Source organism: Haplochromis burtoni, unplaced genomic scaffold (genome assembly GCF_018398535.1).
Source record: "Haplochromis burtoni strain Fernald_Lab_line unplaced genomic scaffold, NCSU_Asbu1 Contig_57, whole genome shotgun sequence".
NCBI classification, from domain to species: domain Eukaryota; kingdom Metazoa; phylum Chordata; class Actinopteri; order Cichliformes; family Cichlidae; genus Haplochromis; species Haplochromis burtoni.
Window position 1 is genome coordinate 1,427,158 of NW_024582418.1, and position 22,445 is coordinate 1,449,602.

At 38.0% G+C, this 22,445-nt stretch overlaps 1 protein-coding gene and 1 long non-coding RNA gene across 3 annotated transcripts in view; both read right to left on the reverse strand.

Annotated features, from left to right (window-relative positions):
• Positions 1-235: 235 nt before the first annotated feature.
• LOC102288857 lies at positions 236-1,498 on the reverse strand. Its single transcript, XR_315811.3, has 4 exons — positions 1,369-1,498; positions 1,191-1,278; positions 1,028-1,105; positions 236-411 (listed from the first exon to the last, which is right to left on the reverse strand). It is a non-coding gene; the product is annotated as an uncharacterized LOC102288857 (long non-coding RNA).
• Positions 1,499-6,128: 4,630 nt separating this feature from the next.
• The window catches only part of bean1 (brain expressed, associated with NEDD4, 1), a 42,055-nt gene continuing 25,738 nt past the window's right edge, over positions 6,129-22,445 (reverse strand). For both annotated transcript variants that reach the window (XM_042220912.1, XM_042220913.1), the window contains 3 exons: positions 15,320-15,523; positions 14,727-14,862; positions 6,129-8,023 (listed from right to left, as the gene is read on the reverse strand). In XM_042220912.1, coding sequence (XP_042076846.1) covers positions 7,633-8,023; positions 14,727-14,862; positions 15,320-15,523 — 731 coding nt within the window. In that variant the 3' untranslated portion in view covers positions 6,129-7,632. The remainder of the gene's footprint in view (positions 8,024-14,726; positions 14,863-15,319; positions 15,524-22,445) is intronic.

Genomic DNA, 22,445 nt, shown 5'->3' on the forward strand with positions numbered 1-22,445 from the left:
TTATTTTACATATTATAAAAGGTAGCAATACTGCAGGAAGGTTTGATCAACCTAATTAAGGTTAAAGTTCTTCATTTGTTTTCCATAGCATACATGTGAGTTCTCTGAGGTAAAGATCAAAAACAAAGTGACGTACCTTTTATTTTACTAATTATTTACCATATAAGAAAATGTATTCTTATAATAATCTAAATTAGAGCATTGTAAATTAGGAATTAAAGATATCAGATTATCCTTTTAAATCCAAGTTGAACTTTATTATTTTTCTGTATATAATATAACACAAAATATTTACATTAGCATTATTTGTATGACTGCCATGTTTGTTTATTCAGCATGCCTTGGGTGGGAGCCACATTTATAAGAAGCTTTTGAAAACCTCTCTTTTCTGTCATGGATCATCAGGTTTCCCTGCAATAAAAAAAACAAAAGATCATTAAGTCACAAACACTACTTCCACACCAAGTACAACCAACATATACTGTGAGAAAGGTTTAGTCTGTTATCCTGAACTCTACAACTTTCTGGTTTCATAGTTGTTCGAGGTCTACGTAAATCTACATTTCTGGTAAGTTTATGTACAGCACACCTGTCAGTACTTTCAAAATTGTGCTGAGGTGCAACCCTGAGGTACTGCATGTACAGTTTTTTATGGCAACTTCATGGCCATAGTGGTAAAGACTTTAAACACAAACACACTTCTTTTCATATCTTAGTGAGGACATCTACTTGACTTTATGTTTTCCCTAGCCACTTACCATAACCATCACAAGTGAATGGCTAACTCTAACCCTTAGCCTAAACCTAACCATAGCCTAACTGTAACCCTGACACTAAACCACATTTTGAGCCTTAAACATGTCTCCAAACTCGTGGGGCTGGGTATTTTGTCCCCATAAGGGCTGTTGGTCCCCACAAGTATAGTAGCATTCCAATTTTTGGTCCTTACAAAGATATCTAAACATGGTACACACACACACACACACACAAATGTGAGCAAACACAAAACTATTCTTAGTCAACATACCTCCTGCATTTTCTGGTATAAATGGCTTCAAAGTTCCATCTCTCTCTAGCTCGTGTAGGGCTATGTAATCTGGAATGACTGTAAGATTGAAACCATCATAAACAAACTTAGTGTTTAGTAAGGGCTGTTTGAGTATTCTCTAAGTCATACACACAGGTCTTACCTTTAGAGTCCTCATTGGGATAAGCAGGCATCACTGTAAGTCCGACCACAAGAACAAGGATCAGGAGCACAATATGAGCTTTCATTTTCTACAGGAGAAATGAGGTTTAGTGTAGTCCTTTGGCTTCAATTCCACATTAAGGGCAGAAAAACAGATTTTTAATAATAGCTCATCTTACCTTTTTATTCACGAGCAGTAGCCTCTCAATGGGTCTTTAAAGTTCTAACTGCTGTTTACAGTGTCTCAGACTGACTTATAAACCAGTCCAGCAGGACTTAAGCTAGGTGTGCACATGTCAGAAGCATCTTAAAAATCTACCCAGGTCAGTTTTGGGAAATAAAGTGTTCTAAAAATAAATCACATGTTCCCTGTATTCAAAAGCACAGAGCTTGGCGAACTGAACTAAACTGCTCACACTGATATGAGGTATTTGACTGGGTTAGCAATAAAGAGCACTCAAAGCAAACATACTGACGCTAAACAAAAACAATGATTGTGAAATAAAAGACTTGAAACTAAGCTTCAATTTAAATTTGCACGTATAAGCAAGGCAAATAGGAGTTGAAACTATTCATCTACAGTCACTCTGTTTTAATGTTACAAAAAGTCAAACCCTTTTTAAAGTAATCACGAAAACCTGTGTTTTTGTTACAATGAGATCCACCCAAAAAGGCTCCGTATAAACGACTCCTTCTGTAATTCCTAGTATTCTATGTTGCAACTTGTAAACAGTAGATGAACAGATATATCATGACTGCATATTTTTCAGCAGTGTAACTATGTAGTTCTAAAAAAAAAAAAGAAATAGAAAAAGTGTGCCATTTGCATGTTGTTTTTCATTTCCCCAGATGACTGCAATTTAGAAACAGAGTAACTTCATATTTATCAAAGATTTTGTTTTGTCAAAGAGCTTGTTTTTCTTAGAGTAAAATGAGACTCCCCTCCTCCGCAGTTCTGTAAAAAAGTCAATACAAACTCAGAAAATCTCCCTGTGACTCTTCAGCTAACCTCTCCAAATATCTTATTGTCAATACTATTATTATCACTTTTGTAACTGCTATTTTTTTTGCAGAATAACATACCAGACAAAAACAAAATGTAGAAGAGAATAGTATGAAGTTAGAAGATGTCAAGGTGTGTGGAGTGTAAGGCTGAGGATTCAAATCCAGAACACAAGAGGTCGATTTCAGCAAAAAGTGAGCCTTTAATATGGTTTATAAGAGAAAGTCTAAAATAGCAGAGAAAAGTCCAGAAAGTAAAGAAACAATAATCCAATAACCACAATGAGTGAGGCTAACAGTATGCTGAGCACAGGGAACAAACACGGGAAATGGAGTAGATGCTGTGAAAAAGTATAAAGTCTGATTAGGGAATGTTCAACAGCAGAGTAAGGACTGGCAAGGACAATCAGGCAGATGAGAGCAACACTACACAGGGCATGAGAGAAACAAATCTTCACTGTAAAATAGGAAATAATACAATGGATACTAACACTTAACATGTATGAAAGAACATGAAGACTAACACTTAACACAAAAAGATGTGACAGAGAGAGGAGCAGATAGGGAAATGCTCAGAGAACTTAAACATCTACCAAAAACACAGAAAATAATAACACAAAATCCACAGAATCACAACAGCCACACCGAGGAAAATGTCAGGTTAAAATAACCCATAATTAGCCAACTTTTAAAAATCTGTTTAGAAAAAAATGGATAAATCTGATCACAAGTTTGAATTTGCAAATGTCACACTGATGCAATATTTCAACATTGTAGAGCCTCTAATGTGGGCCTTGCTAGTGTTTGCTCAAAAAACAATTTATTTAGATTATGATTGGTTACACATGTAAACCATCAAAATTGTATTTACTTACAGAGAATGCACCTGCAAAGTAATGCAATCCTAGCTGAACAATTAAGTTAAAGACTGAGACACTTTAACTAAGAAAGAATTCACACAGTTCCTATTAACTGCATTAAATCAGACAAATTTCATGATCTTTCCATTTTACCTTTTGTTTAATCTTATAAAGGTGTGACACATTCCTCCTCTGATACAGAACGTTCTGTAGTTCAGTGTTTCCCAACCGTTCCACCTGATTAGTACTCTAAGCGATCGGCATGAGTAACGGGCAGAATAATTACCTTCTCTTCCTGCTCTAATTAAATGGGTTGCCAACTGCCAGTGAAACAAAGACAAAGAAGCAATTACGTAATAGTCATGCTGTGAGACGCGTAATAGCAATAGATAAATATTTGAAAAGAAAAGTAGTCAATCTGACCTGGGTCCTGGAGAAAATTCTGACCCAGATGAAGGCCCTAGCATGATCAGAAGAAAGCAAAAAAGGTATACTGGGGACAAACCAAGCCAATTCCGCTATACCTAATGCGCGAGGAAAAAATATCAGTGCTTTTTGTGACATTTTTGTTTGGTGGTGTGCTGTTTTCTAATGTAAAATAAGTGCCGTGGCTCCAAAAGGTCGGGAAACACTGCTGTAGTTAGATAAATGTTCTCACCATTCTGTGTAGGCTATTTTGTTCTGCAGCGCCCCCTAGTGGATAAATGTAAAACTGGTTTATCATAAAGTCTGATTTTTAAATATTTTTCCGAGACCCAGCATATTCATTTATGGACATTTGTCATTTTGGTCTTTATAACTTTTGACTTATTTGAGCTACCCTACTAAGTCCTGATGTGCCTAATTGGGGATATCCTGGTCTTTCTGATGATATCTCATGTGTTTGGGTGGTCTCTTTCAGTTCCGAAATCACAAAAAAGTTCAACAAGAAGATACTTTTTTCCTCGGTTCTCAGGAGGTTATGGTCAAAATACATAATTGGTTTAGGCTAAATGTGCCTGTCTGAATCTTTGCTAGCCTGGGTGATTCTATCACGTTTGTTATGTGGCTTATACATCTTCTCATAAAACCCATCATTTTTATTTCATATTATTTTTACAAATGATTTTACTCTATACTTTTTCTATAGTATATAGAAGTCAGAAAAATGAAAGAGAGGAAAATAAGTAAACATGAATAGTGGAGAAACTTTGAAATGGCAGACAAAAACGTTTTATTACAACATATGGTAATCCATCAGAGAAAATTACTCTTGACTGAATGCTTAAAATCTTAAAAGCAGTACTGAGATTCTAACATAATGAAGTAAATGTTGTGAGTGGCTCGTTTCCAGGTGCTAATTTGAGCCAAAAGACAACCAGTGATTAACTAGAACCCTTAAGAACAGCTTGAAACAGTCAAGAAAATGGTATCCTTTAGTAAAATCTGTCATCACAAGGCATTTAACAGGGATTCAGTTATAATAGCATGCTTTTACCTACATCACAAAATCAGTACATCACCAGAGATTTAGCTCAAAGCAGCAGATTGGTTGCCTTGAGATAATTATGGCTACAATGTTCAAGCTAACAGTCTGGGGGCTAATAGGCACATCTTTAACTAAAACACTATGTCACACGTAAAGATAATTTTTTAAAAAAGGGTCAATTTCTCAAATTAAACTAACATTGAAAAAAAAATGTTATTAAAGCTCTGCCTTTAGTGGCTTCCTGCATCAATAACTGGTGAATGATGATGTTGTCTACAGGTCTTAGTGTCTCCAGGATAGCCCCAATTTTAACTCTAAACACTTCATTCAAACATTTTGTGTATTTGTGACACATATAGTAAATTATATAACATATGTACACAGACACCTGAGGTGATAGATCAGGTTGCCTGGTGACCATAATGCAGGTATATTCATATTTTGTGCACCAACAGTGGCTGTCTGGGTTTTGTTCCGTTTTGGTTAAGGTTAGAAAAGTTTGTGATTTGTTCTGCTTTTATCCAACTGGGCTGTTCAGAGATAACACCCACATTGTAAAAATCCCCCTCTGAACATGTCTATGTCATGGTAATTGTAGCATGTTTGTTGTACTTTAAAGAATTTCCCAACTTATTATGTTTCAAACTCAAACACAAAGAAAATAATGAACAATTTAGATTTCTTTGGAAACTAATTGCCCTGATGTTTCCCCACATCTCATTAACAGAATGGAGTGTGTAATGATTGCATGGTCCATTTGACAGAATGGCTGCAGACATATATTAAAATAACAACATTATCTCTCTGTTATTAACTTATTTACCGTTTTAATGCTGACTAATTATTAATTGGCAAAATTGTTCACTACAGATGCTTCCGACTGGCTTTACTTCCCCTTTGCTCAACTCAATTTATGCACAGCTGATGCATTTTAGCTCATATCTATTGCTTTGTTTCTGATTAGGAAATGATGCATAAATGGTGAAACATCGAAAACATTTGTATCTGGATTTACTTTGTTTACACTTTAAGCAGTTTGCTCAGCAACAGTCAGCTCTGATGCATATTAGTGTAAATGACCACCAATACACAGCATTACCAGATCACCCAAACCACCTGCTAATGGGATGCATTTGACCACATATCTGCTGTTGTATAAACTAATTTCCCCTGATGCATCTACAGCAAAATAACAAGGAAATACTGTATCAAGGACACAATGATAATTTTCTTTTGTCTTGTCTTGAATCATTTTGCAATTCTAACACTTGGAACAGGCCATACATGTTTATCACCTTAAACATTTTTAAATAATGCCTGTAAAAGAAGTCTGGTGCCTGTCCGGCAGAATGATGTAATAACCTTTCAAGGGGACCCTTTGATTTACAAGTACCAGCAGAAACTTTGCAGCTGACAGTTACATGTTTAAATGTTGAGATACTGTAGCGGAAACATATTTTAGAATCAAATGCAAAAGGCTTTGCATATTACAAAAAATCTTACTGGGTCACTCTGTCTCAAATCATCGTTGTCCTTCAGCTCAGCCATCTTTGATTTTCCTAAAAATATTCATGGTTTGCATATATGTCATGATTGCTATGACATTTTGCTTTCATGCTATGACATTTTGCCCCCCAAAACCATCTCACGTTGTCAAAGACCACTATTGACAAAGTAATTTAAATGTTCAATGTTGTTGTTTTTAAAATCTACAAAGGTATTTAATATCTTAAGGTAAAATTTCACAACAATTATCATACAGAATATATCCAAACTTTGAACATTTCGTGGAAAACAAAGGTGGCTGAAAAGAGAAGTTACTAGAAATTTAATGAGTTAAGATGGAATGACCCAAAAAGTTTCCACATCAGTTTATTTTGGTCATTAGTAATTAGTTTATTGGCTAGCCAAGCCATGTGTTGCTCACCTGTGTGCAATACAGAAAACATTTGTAACGGTTTAAGCCAAGTGAATTATTTTATGAGAGTAGAACAAGAACAACAACGCAGAAGCATCCCTTATGAGTGAATAATGTAATAAAGTCTACAGTTTACTGTGTTTCTTCTCCGTTGCATCAACCCAACCTCGACAAGAGGAGAGCTCCAAGCTACATTTTGCTGCTGGGATCCAGTTACAGCATTGACATTAAAACCAGAGCCCTTGATTGGAAGAATTATGACAACTTATACAGCTGGACAAGTTGAACTCCTCTCTGGTGATGACAGATTCAAATGACATGCTAGCAATGTTTTCTATAGCATCATCATGGTGCTAAAAGGTAATACAAATATACCTGGAAAAATGGCATGTTGATAATTCCTTGTCCAGGTAGTTCCCCTGTTATACACAGCCATTTCATCACAAACTCCTTCTAATCAAACTACCACAACCAACAAACTAACACTGGAGGTTGCCATAAACCACGCTACTGTCTGCACACACTATAGAGATTGTAAATCAGCAGTGGTGTGCTGGTAGTTGACATGTTCTATATAACATCAGAGCTAAGTACAGTTTTTTCCCAAAACATTTCTAAATACGAAGATATGTGACATCACAGCAAAATAAACTCAGGGATGGTACTGAGTGTGCTTGTGTATACCTTAAACTAGACTACTAAAACCCACATCTATACTGTTCATACTCTTTCTTGTAAAGACAAACTCAATTTCCTGTTGTCTATGACATGATGGATAAATGTAAATGCATTTGTTTAGAAGCGATTCAGACTAAACTCCACACAAGACACACAACTCTTGTATCAGTCCTACTTCAAGGAGACGATAACAGTCAACACATGGCAAAACTAAACTAAACAACATAGAGGAGAGCCATTGAGAGAAGTTGCCATTCCAGGAACTTTGCAGTATAATGCAGTTCTTGAGTTTTATTTTGTCCATAGTCAAACAACAGTAAAATGGTTGAAAGCTGGAGTTTTGACTGCACTGCAGTCAAGCTTCAGCCTCTTCAGGTCTTTGCAACCGTGTGGAAGAAATGCACATCTTTTGGACCATCGTTTGGTGTCACAGCTGCTAATGAAAGCTATTTTCCACACATCCCAAGTGTTTGTTTAATTCACCAAGCCCACAGGTGAGAGAAACAAATTAACTGTCCTATGAGATCTGGTTCGCAGGGAGTTGCTGGGAGTTGCCATCATCCCCCCTCTCTGATTGGTGTTTATAAAGGTCACATGGCATGAGAGGGAGGGGCTGTCCCTGCTCTGGCAGCATTGACTCATAAGGTGGTGCTGCCTCCAGTGGGAAGGAGATGGATGCAAGATGTTGATGCTCCTGCTCTTGCAGTCCCAGTGGGTAGTGGGAGGGAGAAAACCAGGCAGCACTGGCTGAGGTCTCTCCGCAGTGTGGGGAAGGATCTGTAAGGGAGTAGCAAGGCCGTTCATCCTGCTCTGCTCCCCCCTGACAGGGGTCCACCAATGAGTAAGGAGGTGGGTCATCTGTAGGGATGTAGATCTGAGTCGAACCTGGACCGACACACTCATCATAGCTACAGGCAAAAGGACAAAAATGAAAAAGTTAGATAAATTACAGAACATTGATTTTATATCATAACATCAGTTACTAAGTTATGTTCTTCTTTGCCATTTGTGCATGTGGGTGTCTGGAGGTGGTTTTCTTTTCTCTTTATTATTTTTTTAGCTTACTCCAAGTGCAGGCACATAAAATGTATCCTTTCCAACACAGGAAAAATGATAGCAACTGCAAAATAACTCATACTTAAAGGGAGTAATCTGTTCAAACTCTTAATGGGCATTTTGTAAAGAAACATGTCTTTAGCAAATTTACAGTTGTGCTGACAAATGGTTCATGTCAGGTAGTGCGCTTGCTGAACTCTCCCAATGCTTATCTTTTTAATAAGCCGGCTTTTAATCTGCTATTTCATGATAGCTTGATGCCATTGCCTTATTTTCTATGTTCAAATACATCCATCGATAATAGAAATTCACAGGAGAATACCATAGGAGACAAGATGCACCCCTCCCACCATCAGACATGAGCTGTTGCACTGAGACATTCAGTTTCAAATATAAAGACAGTTTTAACTATGCACAATCAAGCAATATCTACAATGTGCTCTATATAAAACCATCTAAAACATACATTTGGAAGATAAATAGGCAAGACACAAAAAAATATAAACCTGCAGAATTCAGCTGTAGTCTAGAAAAGGTTTATGTATCTTTAATGCAAATTTTAAATACAGTTGTTCAGTGTTCTGGTAGGGAAAACCAAAGATGCACACTGTTGGCACTCAGGACTGAGCTGTTAATGAAGCCATAATATTGTTTTGCTTGACTAGTGACTCTATACATGCATAGCTGCAGTTATTAAGTCTTAATGAAAAGTGAGATTAAAGTTCCATGGCTTTTGTCAAAATATTCATTTAAGGTTTATAAGTGGGTTTAATCCATGTAAGGAAAACTGGAAATTCAACCTTAAAATTATGAAAGATTTCTGCAGGTTAGATGGATTATAACTGAATAAAAGACAAACAAAATACAAGCCAATGTAAAACGTTTCTTGTTTGATAGCAACTGCGTCATGTTGATGCTGGAAAGATGCAAAGCATGGGCACAATGACGTGACTGGTTCAGCTGCTGTTGTTCTGATCATTTCTCTGCCACTGCAAACCATGAGGAGCCCTAGAATTTTTATTTTATAAAATAGCCCTGTGGAAGTAATGGTAGATGAGAATGGGCCGTAGGAAGAGGTAAATCAGCGTAACTTAATCAGCACAGTGGTTAACAACATCAATACACAGCAGTGCCACACGTGTGTGTATGAGTTTCTTTCTTTCTTTTTCAATTTCATTTTAGTTCAATTCAATTTTATTTATACAATACCAAATCACAACAGCAGTTGCCTCAAGGCGCTTCATATTCTACAATAATACAAAGAAAACAGAGAAAACCCCAACAATCACATGACCTCCTATAAGTAAGCGCCTAAGCGATAGTTTCTTTCACGTTAAATTTGTGTCTTTCTGTGTATAGAAAAAGTGAGTGAGAGCTACTTCCGCCACGATGTGAAGATAACAGCTAATGTTCACTCCAGTTGAACATTAGCTGACGTCATTAGCCGTTTCCGGGTCAAAACTCTTCAGGTCTCAAAGTCAAACAAACACTGCGGCATCACTAAGAGTTAGAAAACTGTTTAAATAATGTAAATATGTAAGAAAAATTGTGTATGTTTCTGTTCTGTGTCCTGTGTACTGTTTGTTTGTATATGTATCTTTTTGGCTGCTGTTACAACCAAATTTCCCCTTGTGGGACAATTAAAGGATTATTCTATTCTATTCTATTCTATTCTAAATTCTTTCATCTTTAATGACATGATCAGTGTTGCTGCTTTACCAGGTGTAACAATTAAGTTTGACATCCAGGCATCCATGAAAACAGGATTTATTAAGTTTAACAGAGTTTGAAGTTAGCAGGGAGTTAGCTCGCTAGTTTCCATCTAAGGTTGATATACTATGTTCTGACTGAGAGATTTCTGAAAAATTAAAACGTACAGCTCTGCTATCTCTTCCGACATAAATGAAGATGGAAAACTAAACAGTGATGTTTGTAGGGTTACTGAAGTTGGGCTTGCTGGTATATAATGATGTGCTACATGGTGGCTAGCTACATGGCTATGGTTAGCATAATATAAACACATGAAGCTGGAAGATGAACACAATCACTTTTTTCCACTTGATAAAAGTTAACATGAGGAGAAATATAATACAAAAAACATAATATAGAAAAATAAAGTTTTCTGCGATGGCTTTAGCTATAATTATTTATTATTAAATATTGTTTATCATTTATCGTCTTTCTCTTCTCTTTCTCACACCCCCATATAACTCAGGGTTTCAATAAATATTTTCATGTGGATTATTTTCACTTGCCTCATGCTAAGAAATCTGACTGTAAACATCAGTGGCATGACAGCACGTTGAGGTGAAAATTGAAGACAGAGGGAAAGTGAGCGCTAGGCACGATGAGGTGTTGTAACACACTCTAAATCCCTGTGTCTCTTGTCTCTGAGGAGCTATATGCTGCTCTGTTCCCACTGTGTCTGTTTCTGCAAACACCTCACACTAGATAATGAATGAGGTGTTTTACACCTTTGTGTGTTCACTAGCATGTGTGTTAGCAGGGTGTGGCAGAATAAATAATAATTCACCCCCTCTGGGAGACTTGCTGGGAGCTGCACAACTGCTTTTCTGTTTGTTGTTTTATTTGTTTTTATCTGCCGCTTGTTTCTATTTAAAGTCCAGACATATCATGTAAATGAAATTCAATATCAAGGTATTAATTTATTAATAACTTAAGGATACTGTTGCTTGGTGGCAAACAAACACATTGATACAATCCTCATGCTACAGTTTGGGAAATCCATGTTTCAACGTTTTTCCTGCATAGGCTGGCTGCTTCTGTCAATTAAGGCTAGGTTTATCTACTAGTTATTTTGCTATTTTATGCAGCTGTATGGAGGTTTGCTTTACAACAAAGCAAACCCCCCAAACTTTCACATGCAACCAATAAGTGAAGCCTGTCAAAAGCATTGGATGAAGTAGTTTGCCATTGATACAAGTGTGAAGAATGTTGCTTTGTCATTTTTAACAGTCATGGTTTATTTAAACCCAGATATTTCCCAGACTTCTAACCTTGACCTAGAAGATTTTGTCTTAACATTTGTCACAGTAGAAAAAGAAGTCAAATGCACACGCATGTCAGCAGAAAGGGAGGACCTCTGGCATGTATTCATGCAATGGTTATGACGCTCTACAGAGCTGAACACCACACAGCTCTTGCTTACAGCATATGGTCTCTGTGTGTCAGTGCAAGTGTGTGTATTTGTGTGTGTAAAGCCAGCATGTTTCTGCTCTTTACCACTGTGAGAGGTTCTTGCCTGTGGAGTTAAACTGTAGATGGTGCTGCTACTGTGTGTGAATCATACCCAAAACTGATTTGATTTTTACAGCATAAAGCAGAAACAATATGAAACCTCTATATGACATTCAACAAATCAGTTTTCATCATATCAAATTACTCTTAGTGCCAGAAAACAATAATCAGGTGTCTACTTTCATTTTCCTGCTTTTCATCTCTTTACATTACCAGTTTGTGCACAGTGGGAAGATTAGTTTCCTCCTATGAGATGACAAGTGACACTGTGCAGAAATTGCTTTACAGCTTAATAACATGAAAAAATGCTTCCTGTATTTGTCAGACACTTGCAGTTAGTGTCATGCAGCCTGACACAGCAACGGGCAAATTATTGCAAATGCCTCAGCTGCTCCTAAACATGTCATTATTGAATGTTACGTGAAAAGTCACAGATGCAGGCTGCTGTTGCTCCATCGTGGTGTACTGCTGTACAACTGGTAAAACACAGGTAACATCTCTGACTGCCTGCCTTTGCAACATGTAATTTACAGTTAATTACATATTATATATCAACAAAGAAGCAAATGTGATTCTAAATTCTCTATAATTCCAAGCTTAAAATACAAATGGATAAACTGTAGTTTTCCATCCATAGGTCATAGTATCCATAAACTGCTGACCAGAAACTAAGATGTTTCCACTGTTGTAGGCAGAACTCTGGATCAGAATCGGCAATCAGACCAGCAGCATATGCTGTGACACTCGAGACCAGACATAATAATGGGCAAACCTCAGCCTAAATTTGAGCAACATGACATAAATATTCCTTTTCACATGCTCACCATAACAGAATTGAAAAAAATATATTAATAGATCAGTGTCTGGACACATGTAAGTGGCAAACACAAAACAAATCAAAAGGAAACAAAGCTGTGACGTTAATGCTTATTTAAATCTTCTCAGTACACGATGAGAATGTCACACGTGCCTTCCTACACTATGTGCTCACCAATGCTATTATGCAAATCAAATCAGAAAGAAAGGAATCTGTGTCCATGCGTGTGTGTGTGTGCTTGCTGAGCTTCTCCCTGAGAGGAAGCAGAAGCTTTCAGTCTCCACAGGTGAGGCGCTGATCCGCAAGCGTGACTTTTTTTTTCTACCAGACTTTGTGTGTGTACGTGTGTGTCGGAAGTGTAGCGTTCACAGTCGCAGCAGGTGAGCTGTTGATCTGAGTTCTCTGAGTTTTCCTCAACCATCTGTGGCCTACACACGCAAAAATATGCACGCCCACACACGCTCTGATCATATGACTGCAACTACCTGTTTCTTCACAGGGTACCAAACAATAATTTGCCAGCACTATGGTTACAAAAAAAAAGTGTGATTCGAATGTATGGATGTGAGTGTATGTGAGTTTATGCATATGCGTTGGTTGGCTGCTCTCCTGTAGTCCAAGCCAAAAAGTACGTCTCACACGCAGGCGGTCCAGAACATTCTGGTTTCCTGCCAGAGTACTGACGTAGCGCTCTAGCTCCCCTTCCTTTTCCCTGCTCTCCTCTTTGCTTTCTTTCCTTATTCTTGATAGAAAGCTGAGGAGTTGTTCACAGTTACTCTCACATTTCTGCTGTTCAAACTGAAATTCTCTAACTGCGTATGGGCACAATTTGTCGCCCACATTAGGCCCTACAGCTCAAGCATCATTTAACACCACCAAACCCTGCTGCTACCAGGTGCATCCCTTCACATATGAGGTTTGACCAAAAACAATAGCAAACTTTACAATTGAGGTCCATATGGGGCATTTTAAACACTGCACAGAGAATAAACTAAAAGGAAAAAAAACCCCAATAACTTAAAAATAACAAGGTCATGTCTTGATTTTTTTTTATTTCTATTGTCATATGTAACAAAAAAATGCATTTTTGCATACAGTGTTTGTCAGGGAGACAAAAGGTTAACTCACTTAAAACAATGTGGTTTGTAGTGTTTTGATTTTTAAGTTCATATATGTAGATCAGTTCCAAAGAGCCCAAAAACAATCATAATCCAGGAAGCACTACATTTCTTATTTACCTTCTATGTGAACTGAGGAGATGAAGATGGGAATCCTTGATTATGTCACATGCAGCAGTTCTGTGATGCTCAATACGTTGCACATAACAATTACTTTGTAACTACATAAGAAAAGAGCAAAAGGCTGGATTTCTTTCCGCAATGTGGTGCCACTGTGTCTGATTATTACTATTATTATTAAATTTCAGTGAGTCATTTCAGTAAATTATCTCTCTGATATCCTCGTTATCCCTGTTGTCTGACAATAATTGTGGAAGTGATAAGATGTAATGTCATCTCAATCACGTACTACAGATGGATGACACTCCCGGATAATCATGAAATAGAGTGTACACTTGGTGCCAGCAGAAAGGGAGAACTGTAAGCAATATCCTCTGATAAACCATAAAATAAAATGATATGTTCAGTCGTATGACAATTATTCCCTCTGAGTTATAGACTACAGATCATCCACCCTTGAACAGAGTAAAGTGTTTGAACGGTTCTAAAGAACTGTGATGAGAATGAAGCACACACATATGCACTGCAGGGGAGGGATTTATGTGAATTATTAAAGTTGCCAATTAGACCAGCTGACATTTAGATCAAAAACACCATGACACCAGCTTTTAGCAAGTCCATTCTCTCTCTCTCTCTCTCTCTCTCTCTCTCTCTCCCTCTTTCTCACACACATGCACATATTCACAGCCAACCTTGCAAAGGGCACCAAAGTTAGCACTGCTCTCTAATAAACGAATTACCACAGAAAAAGGTCAAACCAAGTGGCCAAAGAACAGTGAATGATAGTGTATGAATGGTCACTTATATTTCATACTTGACATTTCACATATATGTCAAAGGAAAGGCTCTTCTTTCTTATTTTGCCAATAGACTGTAGTGTGTAGCTGAGGAAAGGCAAAAAATTCCATTTGACTTGTTTTTTCTTAATATTTTATTTTCAACTTTTGCCAGAAAAAAGGAATTTTCCAAAACCAGAGACCTTCCTGCGCCGTTAAATCTAAGTAATTATCAAATGGTATGGTAAACCCAAAGCGTCCTTCTGTTTCCAATTTTGACAGGTGTCTAGCAGTATTTTAGTTCCATATTTAGTATACAGACATCACTATGGTACATTTTCATTTACATTTTGTTGTAATAAAGCAATAGATGTATAGTAGATTAAACTTTAACTCTGAAAAGAGGGTTTTTTATTTGAATACTGACATCTGTTACACAGGCTTTTTAAATTAAAAAAGCACTTACCGTGGTGGGGAGTCAGGATACACACTGTTTATCTGAGACTCTCTGTATGAGTCAAAGTCTAAACCAGGAGGAAAGTCTTCCAAGCAGCTAGACCTCAGTTCACCTGCTGAACCTCCATAAGAAAAACTGTCTTGTCCTGTGGAGACACAAAAATCAACTTCATGCTGTGCTAGAATCAGACTTTTGTCATCTGGGGACATTCAGTTACTTCAGCGTGATGAACTAAGGTTTATTTGAACCTATTATGTGGTGCTCTTCTACATGGCATCTCATCTCATACTCCAGCTGTGCTTTACAGATCAGCACCGCACCACTGTATTTAGAGCCAACTTTTGCATATTTCAGTCTGGTATCATGTCCTGATCCTCACCGTAATTAACCCCAAACCTAACCAACCAATTTACGTCAATTTAAGCTCGTAGCATGACACTCAAAAAGATTTAAATGTATAGTCATACCTGAAGTCGTGGACATTGTATCAAGTTGCATATTAACTTAATGTCTTACGATGCTGTATTTACATTCCAATGGGAGTCTGAAAAGCTACCAAAAAAGGAAGTTCTAGAATATGTCAAGGTGTGTCACAGACTGACCATAGCTTGCTCGAAGGTGAGGGTTTCGGAGTCGACTGTCTTTGCGCAAGCTGCCGACAATGATGGTGATGCATGAGAGGAAGAGGACTAGACCTATAACGATCCCCGCCACCACCAGCGGAGACACCAGGAGAGATGCCTCCCCTCCTGACTCCCTCTCACTCCGGCAGTCTGGGTACTCCCCATGGCTCTGGTTGGAGCTCACTGTAGGGAAACAGAGAGAGATGGAGATCAGGGTGGAGTGTGTATTTGTGTGATTCAGTGTGTTTAACTACTTTAAAAAATAACTGAGGTTCGAGGGAGTGCACCCTTAAAGTTAAATATTAAACTGTTTGCAAAAAGTCAACAAAAAAAATGAAAAAATGAAAAAAAAAACAATAAAACTTGATAGTCAACACTAAAGAAAATGTAAAAAGCGAATTTCCAAGAATTATGAAATGTGGGCTTAATAGTTTTCCATTTCTGTTTTATTAATAAATACTCATAGACATACAGCAAATGGTACAATTTCCCCACATCTACAAAGACAGTCTTCTAGTGCTATCTGTCCATCTGTACATTAAACATGTATCCAACTTGGTGTTGTGAAGCTGGAGTTGTGCAGCCAGTATAACCCAATGACACATTTCTCAAAATCAGTCATCACAAGCTGCACTGCTGAAACACTTTCAGCTGTCATCTCTTGCACTATCCGCCTCCTGAACCGTCAGAAATGGCATCCATCTCTTTTGTGAATCAGTGAATCAATTCAGGGTCAAAGGGACTGGAGCTAATCCCAAATGTCGTGGGGTGAAAAGCAGGGTACACCTTAAACGTGTCACTAGAACATTACAAGGCTAACACTGAAAAAGACATCTACGTATTTATGGCACAGAATCGCCAAGAATCACCAATTAATCCAACATTCATGTCTTTCCATTGTGGGTAGAACCCATAGTTTCCAGATGAAACCATTGTCCTGTACCTATAGGTGTAATGAGCTGCAGCGCAGCTGGATGTTACAGTCATGTCAAACATCCCATGGCTTGTAGAACCACCTTAAGCAGCAATCATTTTCCCTATGACTTTATCAGTTTCTCACGTCGCTGTGGAATGAGATATCTGGTTTTATGACCACAACAGTATGCCAGGGGGTCATGTTATGCAACTGTTGTCTTGCCCTGTACACATAGTACTGCCTCCTCATTCTTTCTCCTTCCCTTCGTCTTCCCCCCTCTTTTCCAGCTCTCTCTCCCCGAGGACTTATTCCATTTCAGTGTGTGACAGATAATTAGACCTAGAGTCTAGGCACACAGTCCCTCTCTCTCTCAGTCATCATCATCATTAGATTACAGACCGATCCTGTTCCTCTCCATTTCTGTTTAATGTCTCATCTGTCTGTTTGTTCTGCTTCTCCAGCATCAGCCTGTTTCTCTGTCTGCCTTCTTATCTGTCTTCCTGCCAATCACTTGGAATCAGTCTGTCTACATTCACAATGCAGGTGAAAGAGAAGACTTCTTTATTCTTTTCCTTTATTTTTCTGTTGCAGTTGTTTTGTTCACTCTGCACCAAAAGTGTTCCAATATTGTCAAGCTATTTATTTTGTTGTGGATAATTAATGCCATTTAGATTTATTATTTATGTATCACTGTGTAGTTTAGATGTTATTTCTCCATATTATCGGAGGATGAGCTCATTGATGCTTCTATTAAAGGACCATTGTGCAATTCTATAGCTCACCCACTGTGTGTACTATACCAGTTCCTCAAAATAAAGTATGTATTCTCTGATTTGACCTTAATTATCTTCTTAAATGATGCAATGCTGTTTTTATGTATTGTTAAACATGCTGTAAATGTACTGTATTTATTTATTTAACTGTAGCAACACAGTGGAGATGAATATTTATAGAATCAAAACCTTAAAATTCAATTTACTTTTCATGACTAAATTCATGCTAACACATTCATCATGTTTCTTTTTGTTTCTTTTTGCCTTTAAAAAGGCAGTGATTTAAACAGAAACTGTATTTAATCCATATATTGAAGTTAAATATCAATAGAAAAAAATGGTCCCATGATCCAGTCACGTTTTGTCTAGTTTTTTGTTTTGTTTTGTTTTTTGTGTTGCTGATGATAATGGTTTTAAATAAAAGCAGTCATCCTAATAATCAGTTTCACAGTTTAACAGGCAGGGTAGAAATCCCTGCCTGTAGAAATCCGTGGGATAGAGGCAATTCGAACTGGGCAAGTCCCTTCACCCATCTGCTCCATTTGAGCTCTGCACTGCCTCCTGGGTACGACTCATCGGATCAGAGACTGGACTATTTAAACAGACGGCCGATCCAAACTTCCTGTATTGGGGTGTTGGTTCCACAGATCGACACAATATAACAAAAGTTAGAAAATAATGATGATAAATGAATGAAAGTGCCTATCAATTATTTATTCACATAACATGCACATACAAGAGACAATGTGGATACTGTGCCCAGTAAATGACTTCCTTAAAATTGTTTGTCTGCTTGCCAATCAATTCCACTTGAACTTGCGGTACAATCAGCTGATTTCAGGAAAATAGTGACGCAGTCTACAGCACGGCTATGGACATCGCTTTTACTTTTTTTTTGCACAAAAGGACAAGAGCATGATGGTAAAGTGCAAACTGTGTCCAAGACAGAACTTTGAAACACACAGACAGCATCCTAACACTAAGCTAGCCAAAACCAGAGTGATGTTAAAGCTGAGTGAACCGATCTTGAACTTCAACAGGTAACAAAAGCAGTGATGAAGAGTCAGGCTACAGCCTCCATTTATACCTGTTCATGTTTCTCAGGAACCCAATGGGAATCAGTAAGAGCACTGATAAGGAGTCAAGTCGATAAGTGATGCTGACAATGGAAATGGAATTGCTAAATTCTTAATTTCAATTAATGCTTGATTTCCATCCTTTGTGCACATATCAATCACAAATTCCTTCTGGAGTTCAATGAGGGACTAAAATATTATTATTATTAACTTAGGTTTGTGTCTTGCTTGCATGTGCATTTGTGTATTTTAAAACATGTTTAAAACAATTTAACTATTATCTGGACTCAGTATTCAACAAATACTGAGGTTATGGAGGTGCATTTGCATGCAATCCTCCTTCAAGCCCACAACTCAAAGGCTGTGTGTGTTGTGCTAAATGAAACAAAGATGAAGGAAGAAAGGATGGAAATCTTGGTTTATATTTATCCACAGCAGAGGCAAAGCTAAAAAACAAACACTAACACAAATCAGAACTACAGCAGCCCACGTTACCAGTTGCCAAATATTTTTGGCAATGCAGCCAAGTAGCCATGGAGAGATACAACATATAGAACTGCGCATTTAAAGCTTTGCATAGCATTTACACCAAAACAACACAGGAATATTTTGGAGTCACTAGAACTGGAGTCTGGAGACACAGATGGAGACATCCATCTGATGTTTCCTTGCTGTTTCCTTTTAAAAAAATATTTCTGTCTTTAGCTGCAATGAATGTGAAGCAGGAGGAACAATCAAAGTCTCTAAATGATTTACAATCACAATATTATTTTCATTTCAGTCTCTGGGCTTCTCCATTGCTTTTTTCTTTTCTCTTTCTCCCTTGTATGTCTACGTCTATAATTCTGTTGTCAACAGTAATTTGGTTTAACACATTTCCCCGAGAACAGGAAAATGTTCTCTCACCCCAAATGATTCTCAGCGGACCTCTTTACTCTCTTGGTTATGTTTCCTCTCTCTCACACTTCTTTGTCTCCTCTTTCTCTCTCCCCTAACATGATTTTCTCTTCAATTCTCTTCTCATCTCTTCCTCATAAACTCCATTTTCTCTCATTCTCTCTAGAGAGAACTCACAAGGAAATCTATAATTGTATAGATTTAAATTTGCATAACCCTTGCTTTCTTCCTTCCACACATATGCACATAAACATCTACCTTTGTGAGGAGATTCACTGACATAGCCATCACAGCTGAACACCTAACCCTAGTCCTAACCTATAAAACACACTGCACAAAAACACTGCCTTAAGGGGACACTAAATCACAACAAAACAAAAACAAAAAAGTCAGTTAAACTTCAGGAATATCAGTCTCTGCAGTTAGGAACCATAAACAACTGTGAATCCAGTTCACCTGCTTTGACGTATATGAAAGTGACAACGGGTGCACTGGAAAGGCAACAACAAGCCAATACACCCCACAGGGAATAGTTTTGCAGGTGGTACATCTAGGTCCATTCAAGTTGCACAGGCAGTCTAGCTCATGGCACATCAGTAGGTGCTGTCACAAGAAAATTCATCTCCCAGCACAGTGTCAAGAATGTGGAGGAGATACCAACAGACAGCCCTTTATACAAGCAGAACTGGGCAGGGCCATAATAGGACATCAATCAAGCAGCAAGACCAGCAATTGCTCCTTTTAAGGAACATGAACAATGCTTACACAATGATCTCTGGCAATCTATTCATGTGCATGTTTCTGACCAAGCTATCAGGAACACACTCCATGATGGTGGTGGTAGACCCCAGGATACCTTAGTGGGACCTGTGCTCGCAACCCAGCGTCATGCAACTGGCATTCACCAAAGAACACCAGAAATGTCCACTGACGCGCCGTTCTCCTCACTTAGATTGCAAACATCCTAAATTTTGCAACTGTGTCTCTAGAATCTTTCAAACCTGTCACACGTGAACCTTCTCATGTTTGATTCTGACAGGTTGGTCAGAAACATGGACATGAGCCAGTACTCTGCTGAACGTTATTTTGTAGAGCCCTGGCAGTGCTCCTCCTGTCCCTCCTTACACAAAGGAACAGATACCTGTACTGCAAAGGTTGATGCCCTTCAGTGGTCCTGTCCAGTGCTCCTTGTGTGTCTTGATATCGCCTTCATGCTCGAGACTATGCTGGAGGACATGGCAGATCTTCAGCATGTAAGAATTTGTCATCCTGTTTGAGCTGGACTAACTATTGGTTTAAAACTATTTAGACTATTTACAATGTTATCTTTAATGTCAAATATATAAAATAATATTCTGACACATCTGTTCATTTGCATACTTAAATTTCTAATCTGTTTCCACTCACAGTGGCAATCACTTTTGCTTACACTTCAAGAAAATAAAGTTTTCTTAATGACAAATAAAGTGTGACTGGTGCACATGTGGGACATATTTGTCGGGGGTCTCCTAAACGTCTCCCGAACAAATGCAGGAGTAGTCAGGAACCATTCAGTGTGTATAGTTTATTCATCCCAAGTGCACAAAAGATTATTTACAAAGAAAATAAACAACTGACTTAATTCAAAACAAAACAAAAATCTGTATACAAAACACAAGCGGCTGAGCCAGTCTGCATGTTACCCTCAATGTAACATCTCACAGAATGCCCAGGTAGGCCCTGACGGCCCCACTGCCCCTCCCACTAGGCATAATAGTCATCCCTTTATCATTTCTTTCCCCCAAACACTCTTTTTTCCTCAGCATATTTCCAGCTGTATTCCTACAATACATACATATATATATATATATATATATATATATACACACATTTATGGCCACTTCAAGGCAGCCTACAATGTTTCACAATAACAAAAAACAAAACAAAAACAAAACAAACCAAAATAATGCAGTTCACGTGACCTTTCCAAGGGCGCGCAAACCCACTATTTGAACCCCGGAACACCATACCATCGGCTTGCATAACCACTCGTATGATCGGCGATCACGGAGAGTCTACGCGACCGGCTTTATTAAAGGTGAGTAAAAAAAAAAAATGTTGGCCACCCTCTGTGCCGCTCAAAATATACCTCTTACCCCTTCCTGTTATCTGCCCGGTCGACTAAAAGACGCGCAGCCATGGTAACCCAGCGCTACAAGTGTAGAAACTAACGGTGGTGGTGCGTGTATGCGCTCAGGTCAGCTGTCTGCGGCCCGGGACGGTGTAACTCCGTCACATATTTAACAGCTGGTTCTCTCAATTGGTCTGCAGCTGACATTATTTACAATTCTGTGTATCTTCACAATTAGAGATTATCGTGCTAATTTAAAGACCTCATAATGTACCTGATGAGTGATAAAAGCTATGTTGTTAAATCCCTTCTATAAGGAAAAATTGCTCTTGGACATTCACATTTCAAAGTCATTCATTTGAGCTTGCTCACTGGGATTGGTCAATGCTCTCTTACAATATCGTACATCATCATATAGCTTCTTACTTCTTATTGAGGAAGAATTTGCTTCATACAGCACCATGGATTTTATTGTCCTATAAGGCAGCTGGGCAAGGCTTTTGTTCTTTCCACTTCCAATATGATTTAAGACAGAAGGAGAACTTAAGTGATACATAGAGTAAAGTAAGAGCGCAGGGAGAAGGCAAGCACAATAATTTTGGAGTGAGGGCGCAGGAAAAGGAAGAGGGAGGGAACCCTTGTAATAAAAGATGATAGTGTTATATTTCACAAAACCCTGAGGGGACTGGATGCAGCTGCAGAGATAAGGTACAGAAGGATGAGAGAAATTTTGCTTGCATGTATGTGTTAGTGATTCTGGGTTAGATGAGCCTTAAAGTGTAAATACTATTTAAAAAACTTACATTTAGATAAATAGGTTATGAAAAATAAGTAGGAGTCATCACAAAGAGCACTTTTCATACAACAATCACTAAAATTATCTTGAAATTCATTCTGAAGCAGACAGGAAGTCAATGCAGAGACTTCATAACTGGTGTAGCCATGTAAACCAGGGTGTCATCAGCATAACTATAGAAAAAAATGCAACCAATTCTTGATGAAAATATTGCAGTTAATTTTAAATTGGTTAAGATGTTCAGTGTGATGACTTGCAAGATAATCTGGAGATTAGTACATCACATTCATAATGGATTTATGACCTCAAAGTTTGACTGGACAGGAGCCAGGCTGACCCACCAATAAAGGGCCCGCTGAACCTCACAACCAAAGAACAACTGAGTATCCAGTATCCAGTTCTTTTTCTTACCCGTGTTATTATTTTATTAATTTAATTTGAGTTTTTGATAAAGAAAAAAAATGTTTCTTTCTTTCTTAAATATACACATCCCAAACATGCTTTTCCTGAAAAAAGCTCTCTGAGCTGTACTTCATT